The sequence below is a fragment of the Zea mays genome, chromosome 1 (assembly GCF_902167145.1).
Source record: "Zea mays cultivar B73 chromosome 1, Zm-B73-REFERENCE-NAM-5.0, whole genome shotgun sequence".
Taxonomy (NCBI): Eukaryota; Viridiplantae; Streptophyta; class Magnoliopsida; order Poales; family Poaceae; genus Zea; species Zea mays.
This window is the reverse complement of record NC_050096.1, coordinates 251,359,240-251,379,587: the sequence shown is the minus strand read 5'-3', so window position 1 is coordinate 251,379,587 and position 20,348 is coordinate 251,359,240. Positions and strand designations below refer to the sequence as shown.

Genomic DNA, 20,348 nt, shown 5'->3' with positions numbered 1-20,348 from the left:
CATATAGGTCTACATAGTGTAGGAACATATCACAAAAAGTTTGGCGGCCAAAATAAAAAAAATGTTTTGCCGAGTGTCCAGAGAAGACACTCGACAAAGACTCTCTTTGCCGAGTGCCAGCTATTTGGCACTCGGCAAAGACTAACGGCCGTCAGCTGCAGACGGCTGCTAACGGCCCTTTGCCGAGAGCCGTCTTTGCCGAGTGCTTCGCTGTGCCGAGTGTCCTGCACTCGGTAAACAAGCTATTTGCCGAGCGCAGGACTTTGCCGAATGCGACACTCGGTAAAGTCGTCTTTGCCAAGTGTCCGATAAAAAGCACTCGGCAAAGCCATCGGCACTCGGCAAAGGTCTAGATTCCGGTAGTGTGGCTTCCATTTACCCTCTCTAGTCGCCTTACCAAGTCCTACACATGTTATCGAGGGGTACTGATCTGAACTTAGACTACAGCCAAAGTGACACATGCTCATCATCTCTCAGCCTTGTATATATATCTTCAAGACCACAATCACTCGGAGGTATGTTCTTCCTCGTCCTCTCTAGACTATTCCTTCTCTGAATCTCGTTCATGTCTCTCTACCTACTACTCCCGTAGCCCTGTTGATATACATATAACTGGTCTCACCTGGGTCATGGTCAGTTTGGTGGGTAAACGTACATTGGTCGCCGGCGACGTGATAGTGCATGCTGTGGATGTGTGGGCGCACGGGTTTTTAAAAACTTTTCCAACAATACAACAAACTATGTTCAAGTTCCCAGGAAAATTTGAAAGGGCGGACAGTTACCCGGCCCTCTTGTTGACGTGCATGTGTGCATGTTGATTCCTTTTTTTCTGTATTATTGACAATACATGTGCGTTGTGTCTGTTGCTTCTTGAAAGAAAGAAAAAACATCTCAAAATCATGCATATCGTTCCAACTGGAATATAGGTACAGTGTATATAGTACAAGGAATTCCAAGCAAATCTGATGTGTACGTTATGGTCAGAAGGCCGGTCGTTAGATTGACTGGCCCGTTTACTCATCGACGGACGCTAGCTAACTTACTGCATCAGTTGTGCTTGTGCATCGCCGGTCGCCGCTCGCTTTTGACCACACCTCTTTGACATATGAAAACTAATGCTGTCTCCGGTAGACAATCTAAAATAGAGAATACGGAACTATAGATGATAATGTTTGACACTATTTACAAATAGGAGTTTAAAATATCTGCTGACGATAGCCTGAGGTTTCACTTCAACGATGTAGCTGTCTGCTGCTCTTGGCTGCATCATGTTAAAGACTCCGTGGGATTTACGAACTAGGTGCCGCCCGTATATATATATCAAGTCGTGATATCTAGAAGACAACATGTAGGACTAACACTAACTAAAACAGCATAACAACCAGGGCGTAATAAAAAAAATTACTGAACTCGTATATATAATAGCAATCACAGGTAACCGATTTCTTCTACTAATAGTTCGTCTGATAATCGATTTCTGTAAATTAGAAGCTACTGTAAGAAATTTTAGACGTGGCTTGGACGAAGTCCAGACTGCGACAGCACTTGAGAGTTTCAACCGTGTTTACCGGCACAGTTTAACTACCAATGCAAGCAATGACGTATATCACCCTGTAGGTTTCGGAAATTGACATTAGAATTAATTCACGCAGTTTGACTGTAGGTTCAATTTTTTTCTTTTTTGTAACTGTGTGAATTTACATGATTCTGCACTCTGTTAGTGATACTAGTGACACAATAAGTGTTAGAAGTTTGTGGAAAAACTCGGGATCCAAGGTCAATGGAAACTGCTTAGATATTTGTTCTATTTCGTCTGCCCAGTTGAAATAGATTATTCCATTTGTCTTTCTTTCTAGATAATGGATAAAAAGTTCAGGCTTTCCTCTCAAAAGAGGTTATGTCCAACACAATTGTTACATCAAACTGCTATCAGAAAAGGGATAGAGCCCTCTAAACAGCTACACATCAACACACTAAAGGTTTAAAAAAAACGGGATGATTGCAAAGCAATCCTATCTGAAAACCTCCAACCAAAATGCACACAAAATGCATGGCCACCGACTCCATGTGATGAAATACATTTTTTATTAAAACTCCATCAACTTCATCCTTTTGTAGTTGAGCCCAGAATCTAAGCTAGTGAGCTAGCACCTCTGAAAAGAACCCACAGATAAGTAAAACTTGAAACATTATTAAAAACTAAGTCATTGCTACTTATCCAAATAGTCCAGCAAAACACTGAGACACCTGTAATAACAAGACACTTAGTTCTTAAGTCAGTTCCGATGAGCTACGCACCAAAAATATGACGAACAAACCTCGGTGCACTCATACCAAAACAAAAACGAAGCAACCTCCACATATGACAAGCAAAATGACATTCTATAAACAAACGTTGAATAGACTGATCTGTGTTACAAAACCCACATTTTTTCCATTCCAATTCCTTTTGATTAGGTTATCCTTAGTTAGAATGACCCCTTTAACCAAATACCACAAAAAGATTTTTATCTTTATAGGTAAATTCAATTTCCAAATCAGCTTGTGGTTAAAAATTTGACCATTATTAATTAAAACCCGGTACATCAGTTTCACATTGAACTGACCAGAAGATGTGAACCTCCACTTAAATACATCTCTATCATTGTGGACCTTGAGAGTCTTCACACTATTCGCATGTTAGAAGGTACATCTATACATTCACATCTTAACGAATTTAATTCAATTATTGTGGACCTTGAGAGTCTTGATGTGAAGATAAATGATAAAGATAAGGTAATTTTGTTGGTAGTCTCGTTGCCCCCTTCTTTTAAGCATTTTAAGGAAATTATGCTTTATGGTAATCATACTTCACTGTCCTTTGAGAATGTTAAGTCAAATTTGTTGTCCAAGGGAAAATTTGATGTTGATTCTCGTTCTGAACCTTTGGTTTAATTGTTCAGAGATCTGGAGATCATAAATCCAACTGTTATTGTCGTTATTGCAGAAAAAATACTCATCATATTTCTCAGTGTCCCAAAGTGAGAAAGAAAAAAGAATTGGATAAGTCTTCTGCCGAAGCCAGTTTTGTTGAAACTTTGGATAGTGGAGAAGCTCTGTTTATTGCCTCTGTTGAAAAGTGCTCTTCTTGGGTTCTCGATTACGCTTGCACTTTCCATAATTGTTCGCATATAGATTGATTTTCTTATTATGTTCAGTATCATGCTGGTGAAGTTGTTATTGAAGATGGATCCATATGTGAGATCATTGAAATCGGATTTATTTATATCCAAGTTCATGATGGCAGTATTAAGAAACTTATTGATGTCTGTTTTGTTCCAAAATTGAAGAGAAATGTTATTTCTTTGAGCACTTTAGAAGCAATGGGATTTAATTTTGCTGTTATTGATGGTGTTCTTAAGGTTTCTAGTGGCAATCGCATTATCTTGAAGGGCAACCGTTTGAATAATCTTTATTACTTGCAATGTTCAACAATTGATGTTGAAGCTGTTTTTATTGCGTTCCAGAAGAGAGGTTATTTTGATGATACGAAGTCGTGCTCCAATTCCAAGTCTAATGATTCCTTAGACTTGGTTGATATTCAAATTTAGCATCCTAATGGTGTTTGGGAAACAGTTCTATAGATTTAGAGTCAAGGGGAGATTTGTTGGAATATGCTGCTAGTTCATTTTATATATTTGGAATATGACTTGGAATATGCTTTCATGTACGCTTATAAATATAGGTCCTCCTTGTAACTTGTACTCTGCGGTTGATAGTGGATATGTGTCCTCGTGGTTGTTTACTCCTCCATATTGGAGGGAATTTTTTCACGTAAATCTTTATGTATATTTTATTTTCTAACAGATATATATCATCCACGGAGATTGATCATCGCATACAATGACGAGAGGGCTCATCTCAGCCTTGTTATCTCAAATTTAGAAGGAACGGAGCAAGTGATCAGGCTATTAATTTCTGAATAACTTTTGAACAGGTCTATTACCGCTTGCAGTTATATATAGGGAAGAGGTAATGGAAGCCCTGGGCTTCCGTTAGTGGGGGAAGCCCTGGGCTTCCGTTAGTGGGGGAAGCCCCAGCCAGGACGCCAACCAGGTCGCGGTCGGCCCACTATACGCGAGCATGCGTCAGCCATGCATACGATAGCCACGAATCCTGGATGAGATGTGACAGGCGATATACGCACGCATAAATATATGTAGAAATGTGCATAAATCAAGCATAGAAGGAATCTTTTGGGCCACGAATCACGGGAACGAATATTACCATGTGTACACAGTTTACGACTGCATAACGCTGTGTAACATGATAGCGTAAACCATGCAACATTTAAATATCCACCGGTTTGAGATAAGGAAAGATGTCCTCCACGTTCGCGTAAATAAAGGCACAGTTACGGGAGGAAACAAATTCTCATTTACAGCCGCTCGTCAACGTTCGTATTTGTGATATTGGCGGCGGTTAACGACTGCATAACGATGTGTAAATAAACCGTTTAGGACTGGATAACGATGTGTAACATGATAGCATAAACCATGCATTATATAAATCTTGACCGGTTTAATATAAGGAAAGACGTGCTGCATAATCGCGTAAATAAAGGGACAGTTACGGTTTGAGAGCATTAGTAGAAGGAAATAAATTTTAATTTACAGCCGCAGTTCGCGGGTTCTGCTCGGGCAGATTCCAGCGTAAAACGTGAGCTAAAACAGCGTAAATGAGTACGAAATTTAGCGTAAATCGTATATCTGTTTTGTAACAGCAAACGAAGCCCAAAATTACGGCGTGAAAATCGCGTGCACCCAATCGTGCGCGGGTTCTAGCTAGGGCAGATTCCGGCGTAAAACGTGAGCTAAAACAGCGTAAATGAATACGAAATTTACGTAAATTTTAGACATGTTTTGTAACAGCGAATGGGGTCCGAAAATTACGGCGTGAAAATTGATCACGTTTGATCGTGCACGGATTTTGGCTTGGTCAAATTTCAGCGTAAAACGTGAACCAAACAGTGTAAATGGGTACAAATTTTATCGTACATCATCAATCAATTTCGTAACGACGAATGTGGCCTAAATTACGACGTGAAAATCGCGCTCCGATCGTGCTCGGGTTCTAGGTCAGGTGGATTTAAGCGTAAAACGTGATCTGAAACAGCGTAAATGGATACGAATTTTAGCGTAAATCAATGATCTGTTTTGTAACGACGAATGTGGCACTTGCTTTTTAGTGGAAGCGTAAAATGCAATAAGAGCTATCGTAAAATTTTGTTTGAAAATGTATAAACCACGATGGTCATAGACGACATGATGACGACATAGGTGCCCCTGAGCGCCGCCGACTCCTTGACGCGCTTGAGCAGCTCGTACCCGGTCATCCCAGGCATCCAGTAGTCGGTGATGATCATGCTGACGTCGGGGAGCAGGCCCATCGCGAGCAACTCCAGCGCGCGCTTCGCCGACTCCATGGCGGTCACCCTATACCTGGAGCCGTGCAGGATCCTGGCGATCGCGGCGCGGTCAGCGGATTTGTCGTCCACCGCCAGCACGTGCTTCTCCAGCTCCGACGCGTCCACAGGCACCACCGCCTTCCTGCTATCGTTGGCCTTGGGTGCAAGGGACGGCGCCACAGATGATGGAGCAGCGGCGGCGGTGGCCATCGCAGAGACGGACGGGACAACCGCCATTGTTGTCGGGCCTAGGGTGCGTTGCCGTCGTCCGTCCACTTCGACAGCGCCGTCACCGCTTGCTCGCCTGCCTCGGAGCGTCGTTGTCGCTCATTCCTGGTGGAGCGCCACCGTCGGTCGCCTACCTCGAGGCGACACCGCTGCTGGCCCCCAGGATCACCGCCGCTCGCACGCCCGAGGGAACCGCCGCCGCTAAAACCTAATCCCTGGCGGCGTGGGGGTGTTTTTATATTGTCGGCGTGGGACTGAATAATTGTGAACGCGTGGGCTGGATCGTGGGCCCGATGCATGTAATATGCACAGACTATATTTGCATAAACTGATACACACATCAGCATAACTCGTATTATAATTTAGCGTAAGCACAATTAGGTACAATAAGCCAAAAAGGGTCCAGTGCGGTCTGCGCACCTGGTCGGGGCTTCCTGTAGTTAAATAGAGCCCAGGGCTCTAAATACATAAATACTATATATATAGTATTTATGTATTTAGAGCCCTGGGCTCTATTTAACTACAGGAAGCCCCGACCACCCGCTCGATTGACCAGGCGACCATCCGGTCCACCCACTATAATGTTTACGCTTAGTTATACACAAGTTTACGCTCATGTACCATTGTATAAAACCAACCGCTCTACCTGGCCTTCCACGCGATGGCTGAGACTAGGGTTTCAGTGGCGGCGGTTGCGCGACACGAGCGAGCGCGGTGGACAAGCGTCCCATAGACGAGATCCATGGCGATCGCCTCCCTGTCATCGTTCCAGAGGTGCCTCCTAACCTAGATCTGTTCGCCCCTCGCCCTCTCCAGACTCGGTGATTCGCAGACTCGGCCAGCTGCCTAGGCACCGGCCACCGGCGTCCGGATCTCCTGCTCTGCTGCTCGCCACCTTGGGGGCTCTCTGGCGTTGACTCGACGCGGCAGCGCCCCCCGGTAGCCTAGTGTTCGCCCCTTGCGCTCTCCAGACTCGGTGATTCGCAGACTCGGCCAGCTGCCTAGGCACTGGCCACCGGCGTCCGGATCTCCTGCTCTGCTGCTCACCACCTCGGGGGCTCTCCGGCGCTGGCTTGGCGCGGCAGCGCCCCCGGTAGCCTAGTTCCGGATCCCCCATCGCCCACGCCCCACAGGTCAAGTTCTGTGACCCCAGTGAGTAAGCTCGATATCTTCAGTTCCTCGCACGAGGATGGGGATTTATAGCCGAGGAGGCTTCCGTGGTTTTGCTGCTAGGATTTTGTTGCTTTGGCGGGGGATTGGAAGCTACTTCCACTGGCTATAGATCAAACAGTTGGATCTGTGGATTCCACAACAAATAAGTTTCTTTAAGGCTATTCACTTATCCCTGGTACCTCATACATAAAATTAGTTATTCACCTCTGCTGCTGCATATTCTACTTCCTCGTGCAATATATGTAAGATGACCAAATGATTTTTGCTACCGATATTTGATGATTATCATTTGACATGTCACATAATTGTTTTCTTTTTATGATTTTCCGTCTACTTTATATTTCATTTGGTTTACTTAATGAACAATAAGATAGAACAATGAGTTGTGAATAAAAGAACTTCTAATAAGCTTATCAGTTGCCCTGCAGTGGTTTCATTGTAGACTTGTTACAGTTACGGAGTGCACCATATCCTAAAATGTTCTCTCTCCTCTCTGAATTTCTATGGAAACTTGGCTGAGACTAGCCTTCAATTGCTTCTGCTCTCCATTAGATAAGGTTTGAGATAATGTTTGAGAGTTGATTATTCAGGTATGTTATGGTTGATTTGCTTCGGAGTTGCAGGTGTTCCGACCATTGCTGAACATTGCGGTGGGAGTTGATAATTTTAAGAAGTTAAAGATATATTTTAAAACATCTAGTACCTAAGATTACGCATCCAAGTGATATCCTAGAGATAGGAGTAATAGCATTCATATTCATTTATAGATATATGCATTATCATTTCAAGTCTATATTGAGTGGCAGGGCACCTTCCTAATTTTTGCGAAAAATTGTTAGCATGGCCTCGATTTTTTCAGGTTTCTAAAATATGTAGATCAAGTTGCTTATGTCCTCGATTTTTTTCAGGTAGCCTATTATGTCCCGCCGTGAGATCAATTCTCACAGAGGTTCTTCAAGGATTCTTCAAGGTTGCTCGATTTTTTTAGGTTGCAGAGATTAATTCAGTAAGTGCCACCAATATTGAGCTTTTATTTCTTGTTTGTGTATTTAAAAAGGCTAAAATGTCATTCTCGGAAGGAATAATTCATAAAAAAATCAAGTATGTGTTTTTCTTGTATATGTGTTTTCCTTGTGACAGGTTGTTGGTGAGGAGCTTGAAGTTTTAACTCGAATGGAGTCAATCTGTTTAGCTTAGCTCTTCAGGAACTCCTAAACGTTTCTCAACTAGAAGGATTAATTAATATCCAGAATTTGATGTGGTTGTGTATGATGTACTTCATTTTTTGGTATACTATGCAAAAAAACAAATGCCTTCTATGACCATAGTTATTTATACATTTTAAACAAAATTTTACGATACTTCTTGTTGTGTTTTACGCTTCCACTAAAAAGCAAGTGCCACATTCGCCGTTACAAAGCAGATCGATAATTTACATAAATTTCGTATTCATTTACGCTATTTCAGTTCACATTTTATGCTCAAATCCACCCGAGCCAGAACTTGCGCATGATCGTACACGTGCGATTTTCACGAAGTAATTTAGGCCCCATTCGTCGTTATGAAACAGATCGATGATTTATGCTATTTTAGTTCATGTTTTACGCTGAAATCTACCGAGTTAGAACCCGTGTACGACGCGCGAGATTTTCACGCCGTAATTTCCGGGCCCCATTCGCCGTTACGAAATAGATATACGATTTACGCTAAAATTTCGTAATCATTTACGCTGTTTTGGTTCATGTTTTATGCTAAAATCTGTCCGAGTCAGAACCCGATCACGATGGGACGCGCGAGATTTTTACGCCGTAATTTTCGGGCCGCATTCGTCGTTTCGATACAGATATACGATTTATGCTAAAATTTGTAATCATTTACGCTGTTTTGATCTATGTTTTACGCTAAATTCTGTCCGAGTCAGAACCCGATCATGATGGGACGCACGAGATTTTTACGCCGTAATTTTTGGGCCGCATTCACCGTTTCGAAACAGATCTACGATTTACGCTAAAATTCGTAATCATTTACGCTGTTTTTCTTCATGTTTTACACTAAAATCTGTCCGAGTAAGAACTCGTGCCCGATGGAACGCACGCTGGTACAGGACGTGGCTATACCTGGCTGGGGCTTCCTGGTACTAATGGAAGCCCAGAGCTTCCATTACCTCGTCCATATATATATATATATATGTATGTGGGTGTGTGTGGGCATTTACGCAAAAACAAACGAAGACTTGTGTGCTCCCGTTTGAAACCGGTGACTCGGAGAAGCAAAGAGACAAAACGCTTTGGTAGTTCAACGAACGCTCACTGTGCCGAAAACACCACAAAAATTTTGGTAGAAAAAGAGAAAAAATACAATTATTTTTTGTTGAATGTCACAGAAAGACACTCGGCAAAATATATCATGCTGAATACCAACAGGGAGACAATCGGCAAAAATGCTATTTTGTCGAGTGTTAATGTCTGACGCCCGTCAAAGTTAACAGCCGTCAGCTATAGATGGCTGATGAGTGGTGACGGCTCTTTCTCGAGCGTCGCATTATTTCGAGAGTTTAACACTCCACAAAGAATCTTTTGACGAGTGTCCTTCTATGTTGATTGTTTTACCCTCGGTAAATGGTTGGATTCCGGTAGTGCTCGTCGCAAGTGACGCAGCTGCGGACGCGCGCGCGCGATGATCGAACTGGGCAGGCCTCAACTGAGATTTATTATACGCGCTCAAGCGACACGGCTGACGACTTATCCGCGGACAAAGCGACGCTAATGCCAAACCAATTAAAAGCGCCTACTACCGCGACAGCTGATATTTTGGCTGCCACACATGCATATGCATATACCCTGACAATTAATTAATGCCAAGTAGTGATGTAGTATTGTTGTGCATCTATATGTCTATCCGCGTCCCGATTAAGCGACGATTTGTCAAAGATTCAGCTCTCGATCTACCTGCTGCTACAGTACGCGCGTATGAATTGCACTGCGGCATCCATTGACTGTATATATTGGTACACTACACTGACGAAATTGACGGGTATCGGAAAAAAGTCTGAGGCTGTCGACCAATTCCAACGATTCGCCCAGCACAGCACGTGGACGACAAGCAACGAAGCTACGGCCGACGTACTAGGGTACCACACCGCAGGCAGCTGCTCTTCATCGGGCGCTAGCCGCCAGGGGGCCGGGGAGAGAGCTTCAGTATAAAAGGACAGGGCACGCTCTCGAGCTCATCTAGAGAGCTCGGACGACGTACTTGTAGCTGCTTGGCGCGTACAAGCTAGTGCTGCAGTGCTGGCTATACATACTGCTAGTTCATGCCCTTGTGTTTGCGTACGTACGTAAACACCAGGCGCGCGGCCGGTCTCAGGCCCGCAGGACAGCGCACAGTACTCCTCCGATCCTCGTGTGTGATTAATTCCACAGAGCAGTACGTCGTAGATAGATATCTTGATACTGTGAGTGTGGGGTACGTACGGTATGGCGCCAGCCCAGCATCAAGCAGCAGCTGACAGAGGCAGCAGGGAAGAGATCGTCATCGTGGACCTCGAGAGCGAGGCCGGCGCCGACGACGCGGCGGCGGCGGCGGCGACGATGCAGCGGCAGGACTCGCTGTACGCGGCCGCAACAAGAGCCGCCGGCGCCAACCACCACGGACAGGTTCGATGTCATTCATTCTGCACTACCTCCTAGATACCTGGCTAGCTTTGTCTGTAAGTGACATGTATATATGCATACGTACGTAGACGTAGCTACTGCTAGATCATGCCAGGAAGGACGATCGAGTGACATGTATATGTATGCAGGACAGCTGGGCCAGGACGCTGCGGCTGGCGTTCCAGTGCGTGGGGATCCTGTACGGCGACATTGGCACGTCGCCGCTGTTCGTGTACTCGAGCACGTTCCGGGACGGCGTCGGCCACCCGGACGACCTGCTCGGCGCGCTCTCCCTCATCATCTACAGCTTCCTGCTCTTCACCGTCATCAAGTACGTCTACATCGCCCTGCGAGCCAACGACGACGGTGACGGTGAGCAAACAAAATATACTATATAGTTAGTATACACTGGCTGATGTCGCATGCAGTCGTACTCGTACATACTAGTCGTACGTACGTACAAAAGAAAAAAAAATAACAAACTCCAAGCTAAGCTAGCAAATTAACTGATCGATCGATATGATGATCCATCCATCCATTCTCCGGCCGATCCACCAGGTGGCACTTTCGCCCTCTACACTCTCATCTCGCGCCACGCCAAGGTGAGCCTGATCCCGAACCAGCAGGTGGAGGAGGACGACCTCGTCGCCAAGTACAACCGCGACAAGCCGCCGGCGACGCTCCGGCGAGCGGAATGGATGAAGGAGCTGCTCGAGACGAACAAGGCCGTCAAGGTCTCGCTCTTCCTCATCACCATGCTCGCCACCGCCATGGTCATCAGCGACGCTATCCTCACCCCTGCAATCTCAGGTATAAAGCATCTGGATTATTTAATTTCCAAGCAAATATCGACAGTACAGTACGCAGAATCTAACACGGCTCGGTCCTCCTCCTCCTCTCGCGTGGAAACGTGCAGTCCTCTCCGCCGTTGGCGGTCTCAAAGAGAAGGCGACTTTTCTCACCACAGGTACGGGAAAAAACACAACAACAACCCCCAAAAGCTAGCTAGCTAGCTAGCTATTCTAGATTCACTTTCATGCAGGAAAACCTGAGGTCCCAGTTTTGTTCGTACGTACTGTGTATGATCGTGACACCTCTATCAGCGAATAAACTGGAGATCTGCAGTGTAAGACCGTCGCTGTTAGCGATTATTATAGTAGCCCAGACTCCAGACAAAAATCTGTAAGCTGCGAATGGCTCTGCAGCACAAGCTAGTATTATACACACCGCCTAAAATGACTCTCCGCGCCTCTGCTATTGACTTTGAAACCTGCCGCTGCCGGCCATGCATCTTTGGAGCCCAAGACATGGGAGTGAACCGTCGCCGTTAGCAATTAATTAGTACTATGCGGTCCAGTCAGTCCAGCCAAACAAGTGTGTGTGTGTGTTTGTGGCTGTGAGGACGCCAGTAGCTAGCCTCCGTTAGCGACATCTAACTCAACGAGATGCACAGACAGGATTCATTGTCGGTTGAACCGCACATCACAGCCGACTGCATGCATGCCGTGGTCTGTCATGTACCACAAATCCCGGCGGCACTGAAATTAAGCTGATGACTTTGAAGGAAAATGAGGCAGTGACACGTGGTATTTTTGACACAGACGAGATAGTCTGGATCACCGTGGGGATTCTGGTGGCGCTGTTCGCGATCCAGAGGTTCGGGACGGACAAGGTCGGCTACCTGTTCGCGCCGATCATCCTGCTCTGGCTGCTCCTGATCGCGGCCGTCGGCTTCTACAACCTGGTGAAGTACGACACCGGCGCTCTCAGGGCGTTCAACATGAAGTACATCATCGACTACTTCAGACGGAACAAGAAGAAAGGGTGGGCCTCCCTTGGAGGCATACTCCTTTGCTTCACAGGTAATATAATATTAGGCCGGTACGACCGCCATTTAATTTACTACGTACTGTGCTATAGAATCTCATCAGGAAACATCTCTACAACAAATATATATATGTCGCAGGCACAGAAGCCCTTTTTGCTGATCTAGGCTACTTCAGCATCAGGTCGATCCAGGTATATATGCATGTCGTTGAACGTTTGTTCAAGAAAGAACCAAATAAAGACCATTCATTGATTTTACCATGCATACCACTGACTGAACCATCCATATATAAGACAACAAACATTCTCTTAATTTTTCATCTGCTTCAGCTGAGCTTTGGCTTCGGTTTAGTCCCCTCAGTGCTGCTCGCTTACATCGGGCAAGCAGCGTACTTGAGAGTGCACCCGGAGGATGTGGCCAACACTTTCTACAGATCCACTCCAAGTAAGTACAGAACCCCACCCCACCACCACTTGGAATCTCACCGTAAGTATAGATTCTCTGAATTATTCTTGACGAGATGTTTATATGTGTATCCACTTGGACGCACGTACGTACGCAGTCTCCTTGTTCTGGCCAACGTTCATTCTCGCGCTAGCAGCATCGATCATTGGGAGCCAAGCCATGATCTCCTGCGCCTTCGCGACAATCTCGCATTCCCAGACACTCGGTTGCTTTCCGAGGGTAAAGATACTGCACACCTCGAGGCAATACTCGGGCCAACTATACATCCCTGAAGTAAACTACCTGCTGTGCTTGGGTGCTTGCCTCGTCACAGTTGGCTTCAGGACAACTGTCATCATTGGGGAAGCTCATGGTAAGAATTTATATTTCCAGTCACATTTGCATTTCAACAACTCTGCTCAAATGTGCCTATCTGGAAATCTAAAAGAATTTGCTTCCTTCCCACACATAGGTATATGCGTTGTTCTTGTGATGATCGTCACAACCCTGTTGCTGACGATCGTGATGCTCCTAGTATGGAAGATCAGCGTCTGGTGGATCGTCGCGTTCTTCCTTGTTTTCATGTCGTCCGAGTCGATCTATCTATCTGCCATCCTGTCCCGATTCGCGCACGGCGCGTACGTGCCCGTGGCAATGTCGGCGGTCCTGATGGTGGTGATGGTCGTGTGGCACTACGTGCACGTGAACAAGTACAGGTTTGAGCTCGAGCACTCTATCCCCCGCGACAAAGTGAAAGAGCTCCTTGAGCGCAGCGACATACAGAGGGTGCCAGGGATCGGCCTCTTCTACACCGAGCTGGTTCAGGGCATACCCCCGGTGTTCCGTCATCTCATCGAGAAGATCCCTTCCATCCACTCGGTGCTCATTTTCGTCTCCATGAAGCACCTGCCCATCCCATCTGTCGACATGTCGGAGCGCTTTCTCTTTAGACAGGTAGACAGAGAAGATTACAAGGTGTTCCAGTGCGTGGCACGGTATGGGTACAGGGACCCCTTCGAGGAGGCCAAGGACTTCGTTGACAAACTTGTAGAGCATCTCCAGTACTACATCCGGGATGTCAACCTCTATGGCCTGGGCTGCGAGCCGATGATGAAGCAGTCCTTCAGCTACTGCAGTTCTCGCGCTGAGAGCTTTGGCAGCCATGAAAAAACCAAAGTAAAGGCAGTCTACGCTGAGGAGATGCTCACACCAGCAGAGTCATTCTCGGAGCACGCGAGGCAAGCTAGTGGAAAGAACAAGCTTTTTACACAATTTCAGGTGACTAGTCTACTGCATTGTCTCCTCATACAAACATAAAGACACTGTAATGACTTGGTTTTTTCAGTATCCGTTAATTTTTCTGTTTGAATGGCGGTACTGATGCTTGTTCGACTTTTTGTGTCAGGGAGACAAGATGAATATAGTAGAGATGATGAAGATTCAGCAGGAGCAACAGGCTGTCCTTGAAGAGATGAGTAAAGGTGTGGTGTACATATTTGGAGAGAGCGAGGTGGTGGCAAGACCCCACTCCTCACTCATTAAGAAGATAGCTATCAACTACATATACTCTTTTCTTAGAAAGAACTCCAGGAATGGTGAGAAGATGCTGTCGATCCCCCGTCGACAGATCCTAAAGGTCGGAGTCTCATATGAAATCTAAAAAGTGTGGATGAAGAACAGGATATCTGATTGCACACACAACTTAATTTGATGCCAAAGAAGGACTCTGTATTCATTTGTTTCATGGAAAATCAATGTGCTTGATTTACTTACTACAGCAATGATGGATACAGAACCTTAGTTTTATGCATAAGTGCTTCATTGATAGTTTAGAATCATGGATACTAACCAAAAAATAAGGGGATTGGAGATGCAAACCTATTATGTCATCAGAGGACTCAAAAGACAACATAACTTACAAGGTGAGGACCATCCTAAGAACACTAGTGAGCGCCACTACTTAGTCGGAACACAGCAATCTGTCTCTAACCCATAACTCTGATCCCAACCAAAAACCACAAAACAAATCTGGGAAGGCGAAAATGTTCTTGCAGCCAAGAAGAAACTCTCAAAAGATTAAATCCAGTTGTTCGAACTGCTGCAGCTGCAATCCATAGAGACATAACACTGTAAAAACAGTAGAAGACGGTACGTAGTAAAGCCAAGCGAACAAGCTGGTCCTATTTGTAGCTCAAGCATAAAGACCTCTTTTGACTAAATCCTTCGAGAAAAAAATCACTCACATCCAAGATGTGGTGTGGTGTATAAGAACCTCCTAGTGTCTCAACCTAATATATCACAAATAGACTATGAGCCTATTTGTTTTTGACTTTTTTCTGACGATCTTTTCTGAGAATCTAGCTGTGAGAAGAATCTGGTGGTTGCGGGGAGAATCGCTATGTAGATAAGCTCGGCGTTTGGGAATGCTGATTCTATGTGTGATGATTCTAAGCTCCGATTACAAAATGCATGTCCAAAATACTCATATGTGTCAATTATCACGCTAATGTGATTACACTACGTGCTACATGTGGTTTAAAAAAACAACATCATAATTATTGACGATGATACAGTGGACAAATGTAATAATGATAAAAACGAAAGGGTACAGGAGGCCAAGCATCGAGAATCTCCAGAAGGATGGCCGCTTCTCTCAGCCTACTGAGATTTATTAAAAGAACGAACACAGTGTTAGGATAGAGAGGAAATCTCGCTATAGTAGTTATTATTGTTTCCATCCTTGGGCTGCGTCCCATGATACTCGGCATGATTATTGCCATCCATTGTAATCCTCTAATTGCTATATAATGATATGCGGTGGCCCTCCTTGGGTATCGCCTTCCACCATTCTCACATGGTATAGAGCCAGCACTTTTTTCCGGCGATCCATGGCGGCCATTCCCTCCTCCACCCCTGCTGCCCCCATCATTCCAGCCATCCACATTCATCATGCGGTGACCATTCGTCTCACCAAAAAGAACTATCTCCTATGGCGAGCTCAATTACTCCCTTTTCTCCGTAGCATGAAGCTCATCGGTTTTGTCAATGGCTCCACGCCGACACCACCACAACTCATCCCTGCCTCTACCTCTACCAATGCTGTCCTCCTTGCCAATCCAGAATATGATCGCTGGTATGATCAAGATCAGCAAGTCCTTAGCGGACTGCTGTCCTCCATGACCGAGGCCGTTCTTGGCGATGTTGTGGCGGCCACATCGGTAAAGGAGGTTTGGGACGCCCTGCAGCGCCAGTTTGCATCCTCCACGAGGGCACACGTTATTCAGCTTCGCGTGGATCTCGCCACCGCCACCAAGAATGATCAATCCGCTGCCGAATATTTCAGCCGGATCAAGACTATTGCAGCTGAACTAGCTGCTGCTGATGCGCCTCTTCGTGATGATGAAGTTATTGCATATCTCTTGGCTGGTCTTGGCGCTGACTATGACCCCTTTGTCACATCCATGACCACCAAGTCGGAGGCTCTGACACTGGATGATGTTCAAGCTCATCTCCTCGCCTATGAAGCTCGCCAGATCAGGCACCACACAGCGGCTCGTCTTCAAGTCGGCGCATCTGCTCATGTCGCCGGCCGTGGTGGCCCTTTTGGTCGCCGGGGTCGTGGCACTGGCCGTGGCCGTGGGCGCGGTCGCGGCTGTAACGCCCCGAATTTTGCAGTTGAATTTTTTTTCTTTTCTTTACTCGCCAAAATTCGGGCGTTACCTTTTCTTTTTCTTTTTGCCCTCGCTACACCTTGACCTTTTCCAAAGTTCTAGCGGGATTCGGTTTGGATTTCCCGTGTAAGAAAAACCCTAAATACTTTATGTTGTTTGATGCACCATGCCGAACCTTGCATTTCTTTTGATTGCTTTGAAAGTGCAAATGCATTCATGTAGAAAGATCGGATTTCGAAATTGAGGAGAAGATCTTTTCTTTCTTTTTTTTCTCTCTCTCTTTCTCTCTCCTCTTTTTCTCTCTCTCCCGCGCCGTGGGCCGACCCCGGCCGGCCCAGCCGCCCCTGGCGCCCCCCCCCCCTTGGGCCCAAAAGGCCCAACCGCCCCCCCCCACCTCCCCTTTTTCCCCAAATTCTTTCTCCCTCCCTCTCATTTTCTCTCATTTTCTCTCCCTCACCCTAAGCCGCCGCCGCCCCTACCCCCTGCCCTAGCGCCGCCCCTCCCCGTCGCCGATCGGCCGCCCCGCTCGGCCGCCCCGCCCCGCCCCGTCCCCGTCGCCGGTGAGCCCCCTCCCCCTCTCCTCCCTTCCCCATCCCCCCCTCCCCTTTCCCCTTGCCGCTCGGCGCCTTGGCCGCCGCCATGGCCGGCTCGGCCCGCCCCGCCCGGCCGCGCCCTGGCCGGCTCGGCCAGCCCCCGGCCGTGCCCCCCGCCGGCGCGCCCCCTGGCCGCCCAGCCGTCCGCCCGCCCGGCCCCTTGGCCGCCTGGCCGCCCTGGCCGGCGCGCCCCCTGGCCGCCTTGGCTGCGCGCTCGCCTGGCCGTTTGGCCGGCTCGGCCGCCTGGCCAGCCCGACCCCCCCCCCCCCCCCCCGCGCGCTCGCCTGGCCGCCGGTTCAACCGGGCCGGCTCAGCCGCCCCGCCGCCCAGCTCGCCGCCCAGCCGGCCGGTTCAACCGCCCCTAGGGCCGGTTCAACCGCCCCCCCCCCTTTTTTTTATTTCGTTTTATTTTATTTTATTTACTTTCTGTGATCATAGCTATTTTATTTTAAGTAGGCTAATCGTTGTTCATATGCCATTGAAATAGGAAGTTTAATTTAAAATTCCGTTATGCTAATTGATTCATGTAGTTAATTGTTTATCTCGTGCGATGTTGATCAACTTAAAACGATTAGGTTCCCACTAGTGCATATAACAGAATTCTTTTGTTAAGAACCAATTGTAATTGATCGTTAGTGCATAAGATTTAACCCCCTGCGAGACCCTTTCCCGTTTCTTTCTAACCATAACAAATGCGATATCGAATGTCATACTTGATGCATATTCGCTTTATTTGTTTCCTTGTATGGTGTACTGTTCTTTTGTATTAAATATGTGGATGTATGTATGTTTGCAATCGCATAGAGAACGATTCGGTCGAAGAGCCCGAGGAACCCGCAGGAGAAGCCCCTGAGCAGCAGTCGTTTGGTGGAGGCAAGTGTCCTTTGACCTATCTCTGTCCTATTCACTATTTAATTCACCCCCCGCATTACACCTTTATACCTAAGGATTGACTAGCTTTTGTTATCCATGTCCTTGTTTACCTATTTGGGTTGGATTATTACTGTTTAGCTTTATGCTATTGCTCAAACTCTAATCAATGAACATGATGTGGTTATCTATGATACGCTGTTTTCCCTTCTCTTATTATGATGTTGTACTTGTGACCTTCAAGGGGGCTCGAGCGGTTTCTCGAGTGCCTCTCCGTAAGGACCTGTTCTATGGATGACCGCCCGGGAAAACAGTGCAACCATGAGGGTGGAATGGGGTGCCCTTAGCTGAATAATTAGAGGATCCGGGATGTAGTTCACTTAGCCGTCGTGCCGTCAATGGGGCTCGGTGTATGCGGCTCGCTCTGCCAAGTTTGGGTTCGCCCCTTGGGGAGGAGTGCGGTGCATTTAGGAAACCTAACGGGTGGCTACAGCCCCGGGGAATCTTTGTAAAGGCTACGTAGTGAGACCCTGCCTATTCACCTTGGTAGTGTTTAAGGGTTTGATCGGCCCGAGGCAAGAGGGAATCACGGCTTGTGGGTAAAGTGCACAACCTCTGCAGAGTGTTTGAAAACTGATATATCAGCCGTGCTCGCGGTTATGAGCGGCCAAGGGAGCTCCAGTGATTAGTGGTACTTGATCAGAGACATTGTGGTACAGGTGGTTATGAGATTGATGGTTTTGGTTACGACTATGGTGCTGGTAAGTGGTATTCTTTCCGTTTGGAAAGAGTACATCGGGCTAATAACTTGGGTTAATGCTAAAACTTGGCTTTCTACTAGTAAATAATAATCTGACCAACTAAAAGCAACTGCTTGACTTATCCCCACATAAAGCTAGTCCACTCCAGCCAAACAGGATGCTTGCTGAGTATGTTGATGTGTACTCACCCTTGCTCTACACACCAAACCCCCCCCCCAGGTTGTCAGCATTGCAACCACTGCTCGGGCGAAGATGAAGCTGTGGAAGGAGACTTCCAGGAGTTCCAAGATTACGACGAGTTCTAGGTGTGGGTTAGCGGCAACCCCCAGTCGGCTGCCTGTGAAGGCCGCGTTATCTACGTTTCTTTTCCGCACTTTGATTTATTGTAAGAACTATATGGACGTCTCAGACGTATGATGTAATCGACTATTTCCCTTATTAATACTATTTTGAGCACTGTGTGATGATGTCCATATTATGTAACTGCTGTGTACGTGAATAACTGATCCTGGCACGTACATGGTTCGCATTCGGTTTGCCTTCTAAAACCGGGTGTGACATAAGTGGTATCAAAGCCGTGCTGACTGTAGGACCGCTAACCTAGAGTAGAATGGTCGTTCTAAGGACTATAGACCTCTGTCCCTACCTTGACTTTGATATCTCTTCAAAAGTTGGTCCTACCGACCAAACCTATGTTCTACTATATACTATACCTTGCTGAAAATCATGTTTTATTCCAATCCTTCATTTACTTATGATTCATTACTTGCTGGTCATATTAATTCTGTTCTCACCCTTTTGCTTGCGATGTCTTTTGTAGATGGCTCGACTTAGACACACTGCACGAAAGTCAGTCATCCCCTTCTTACCCTCCCGCCTTGCTGAGCGTCCGCTTCGCCGTCCCGTGGCCGGACAGTCCAGCCACTTGGAGAGACTACACCACCGCCTGCGTGAGGAGCAGGAGCGTCGACGACAGGAGCAGCAGAGCTCTTCCTTCTCGCTCCACCAGGAGATAGAGTCTGTGAGGAGCTGCTCCCCTGTGCTTCCTCTGGAGCCGCCCCCTGCATCACCACTGGGCGCCCCAGCTTCTGGAGTAGCTGCTGGAGGAGACCCAGACGACGGAGGAGGCGACGACAGCTCGAGCCACGACACCGACTTCTCTGCTAACCCTGAGCCGGAAGGATGGGTTGCTCGACCCATCACTCGCGACGCTGCTCGCGGGTGTCACTTCCACGATGCGCTCGACACCCTGCTACGTCGGGCATTTGACCGGCATACTTGGTCCGTCGAGTATCGCTGTGTGGTCTACCAGCATAGTCGCGGGGTCTACCCGGACCGCTGGGAGGCGACTTGCTTGGTGCGCTGCCCGGAGGACAGTCTCCAGGGTGCAGAGGCCTGCTCAGAGCATTATTCTATCTCTGAACGGGACTCAGCTGAGGCAGCCATGCAAGATGCTGCACGGCGTGCGCTTTCGCACTACTGCTCGGTTTTCGGTGGGGCAGCTGATGGTCTTGACCTGAAGTATTACCCCCGCCGTTCATCTGGCAGCACAGGAGGCGTGATTGTCTCACCTGTCGGTGAGGGCAATCCTAGGTTGAGCAGCACAGTCAACCTAGCCGTCGTGCTAAACACGGAGCTGGACCATGCATTAGACGAGCTGAGTAGGGCTCGTGCTGAGATT

The 20,348-nt window shown here is 47.1% G+C and overlaps 2 protein-coding genes and 1 pseudogene across 3 annotated transcripts; 2 read left to right on the top strand and 1 right to left on the bottom strand.

Annotated features, from left to right (window-relative positions):
• Positions 1–5,251: 5,251 nt before the first annotated feature.
• LOC103645427 (two-component response regulator ORR6-like) lies at positions 5,252–5,683 on the bottom strand. The gene has a single exon (XM_008668480.1). The coding sequence runs from the start codon at positions 5,681–5,683 to the stop codon at positions 5,252–5,254; it is 432 nt and encodes a 143-aa protein (XP_008666702.1).
• Positions 5,684–10,029: 4,346 nt separating this feature from the next.
• On the top strand, positions 10,030–14,553 carry LOC103643615 (uncharacterized). 2 transcript variants are annotated; one of them, NM_001301607.1, is made up of 10 exons: positions 10,324–10,503; positions 10,650–10,872; positions 11,059–11,310; positions 11,417–11,467; positions 12,102–12,362; positions 12,467–12,519; positions 12,658–12,772; positions 12,891–13,145; positions 13,245–14,050; positions 14,178–14,432. In NM_001301607.1, exons 1-10 carry the CDS (start codon positions 10,324–10,326, stop codon positions 14,430–14,432), a joined length of 2,451 nt encoding a protein of 816 aa, NP_001288536.1. The 2 variants fall into 2 exon arrangements, with proteins under 2 accessions (XP_008665000.1, NP_001288536.1); XM_008666778.3 differs by lacking the exon at positions 11,417–11,467 and having other exon boundaries at positions 10,030–10,503; positions 14,178–14,553.
• A 1,605-nt stretch (positions 14,554–16,158) lies between these two features.
• Positions 16,159–16,252, top strand: LOC111590727 (uncharacterized; annotated as a pseudogene).
• Positions 16,253–20,348: the final 4,096 nt, after the last annotated feature.

Excerpts from the sequence above, each read along its gene's own strand:
- LOC103643615 (NM_001301607.1), top strand. The coding sequence starts at position 10,324 with ATGGCGCCAGCCCAGCATCAAGCAGCAGCTGACAGAGGCAGCAGGGAA. Across the intron at positions 11,468-12,101 it reads GGCGACTTTTCTCACCACAG|ACGAGATAGTCTGGATCACC; the intron begins GTACGGGAAAAA and ends TTTTTGACACAG. Across the intron at positions 12,363-12,466 it reads CATACTCCTTTGCTTCACAG|GCACAGAAGCCCTTTTTGCT; the intron begins GTAATATAATAT and ends TATATGTCGCAG.
- LOC103645427 (XM_008668480.1), bottom strand. The coding sequence starts at position 5,683 with ATGGCGGTTGTCCCGTCCGTCTCTGCGATGGCCACCGCCGCCGCTGCT.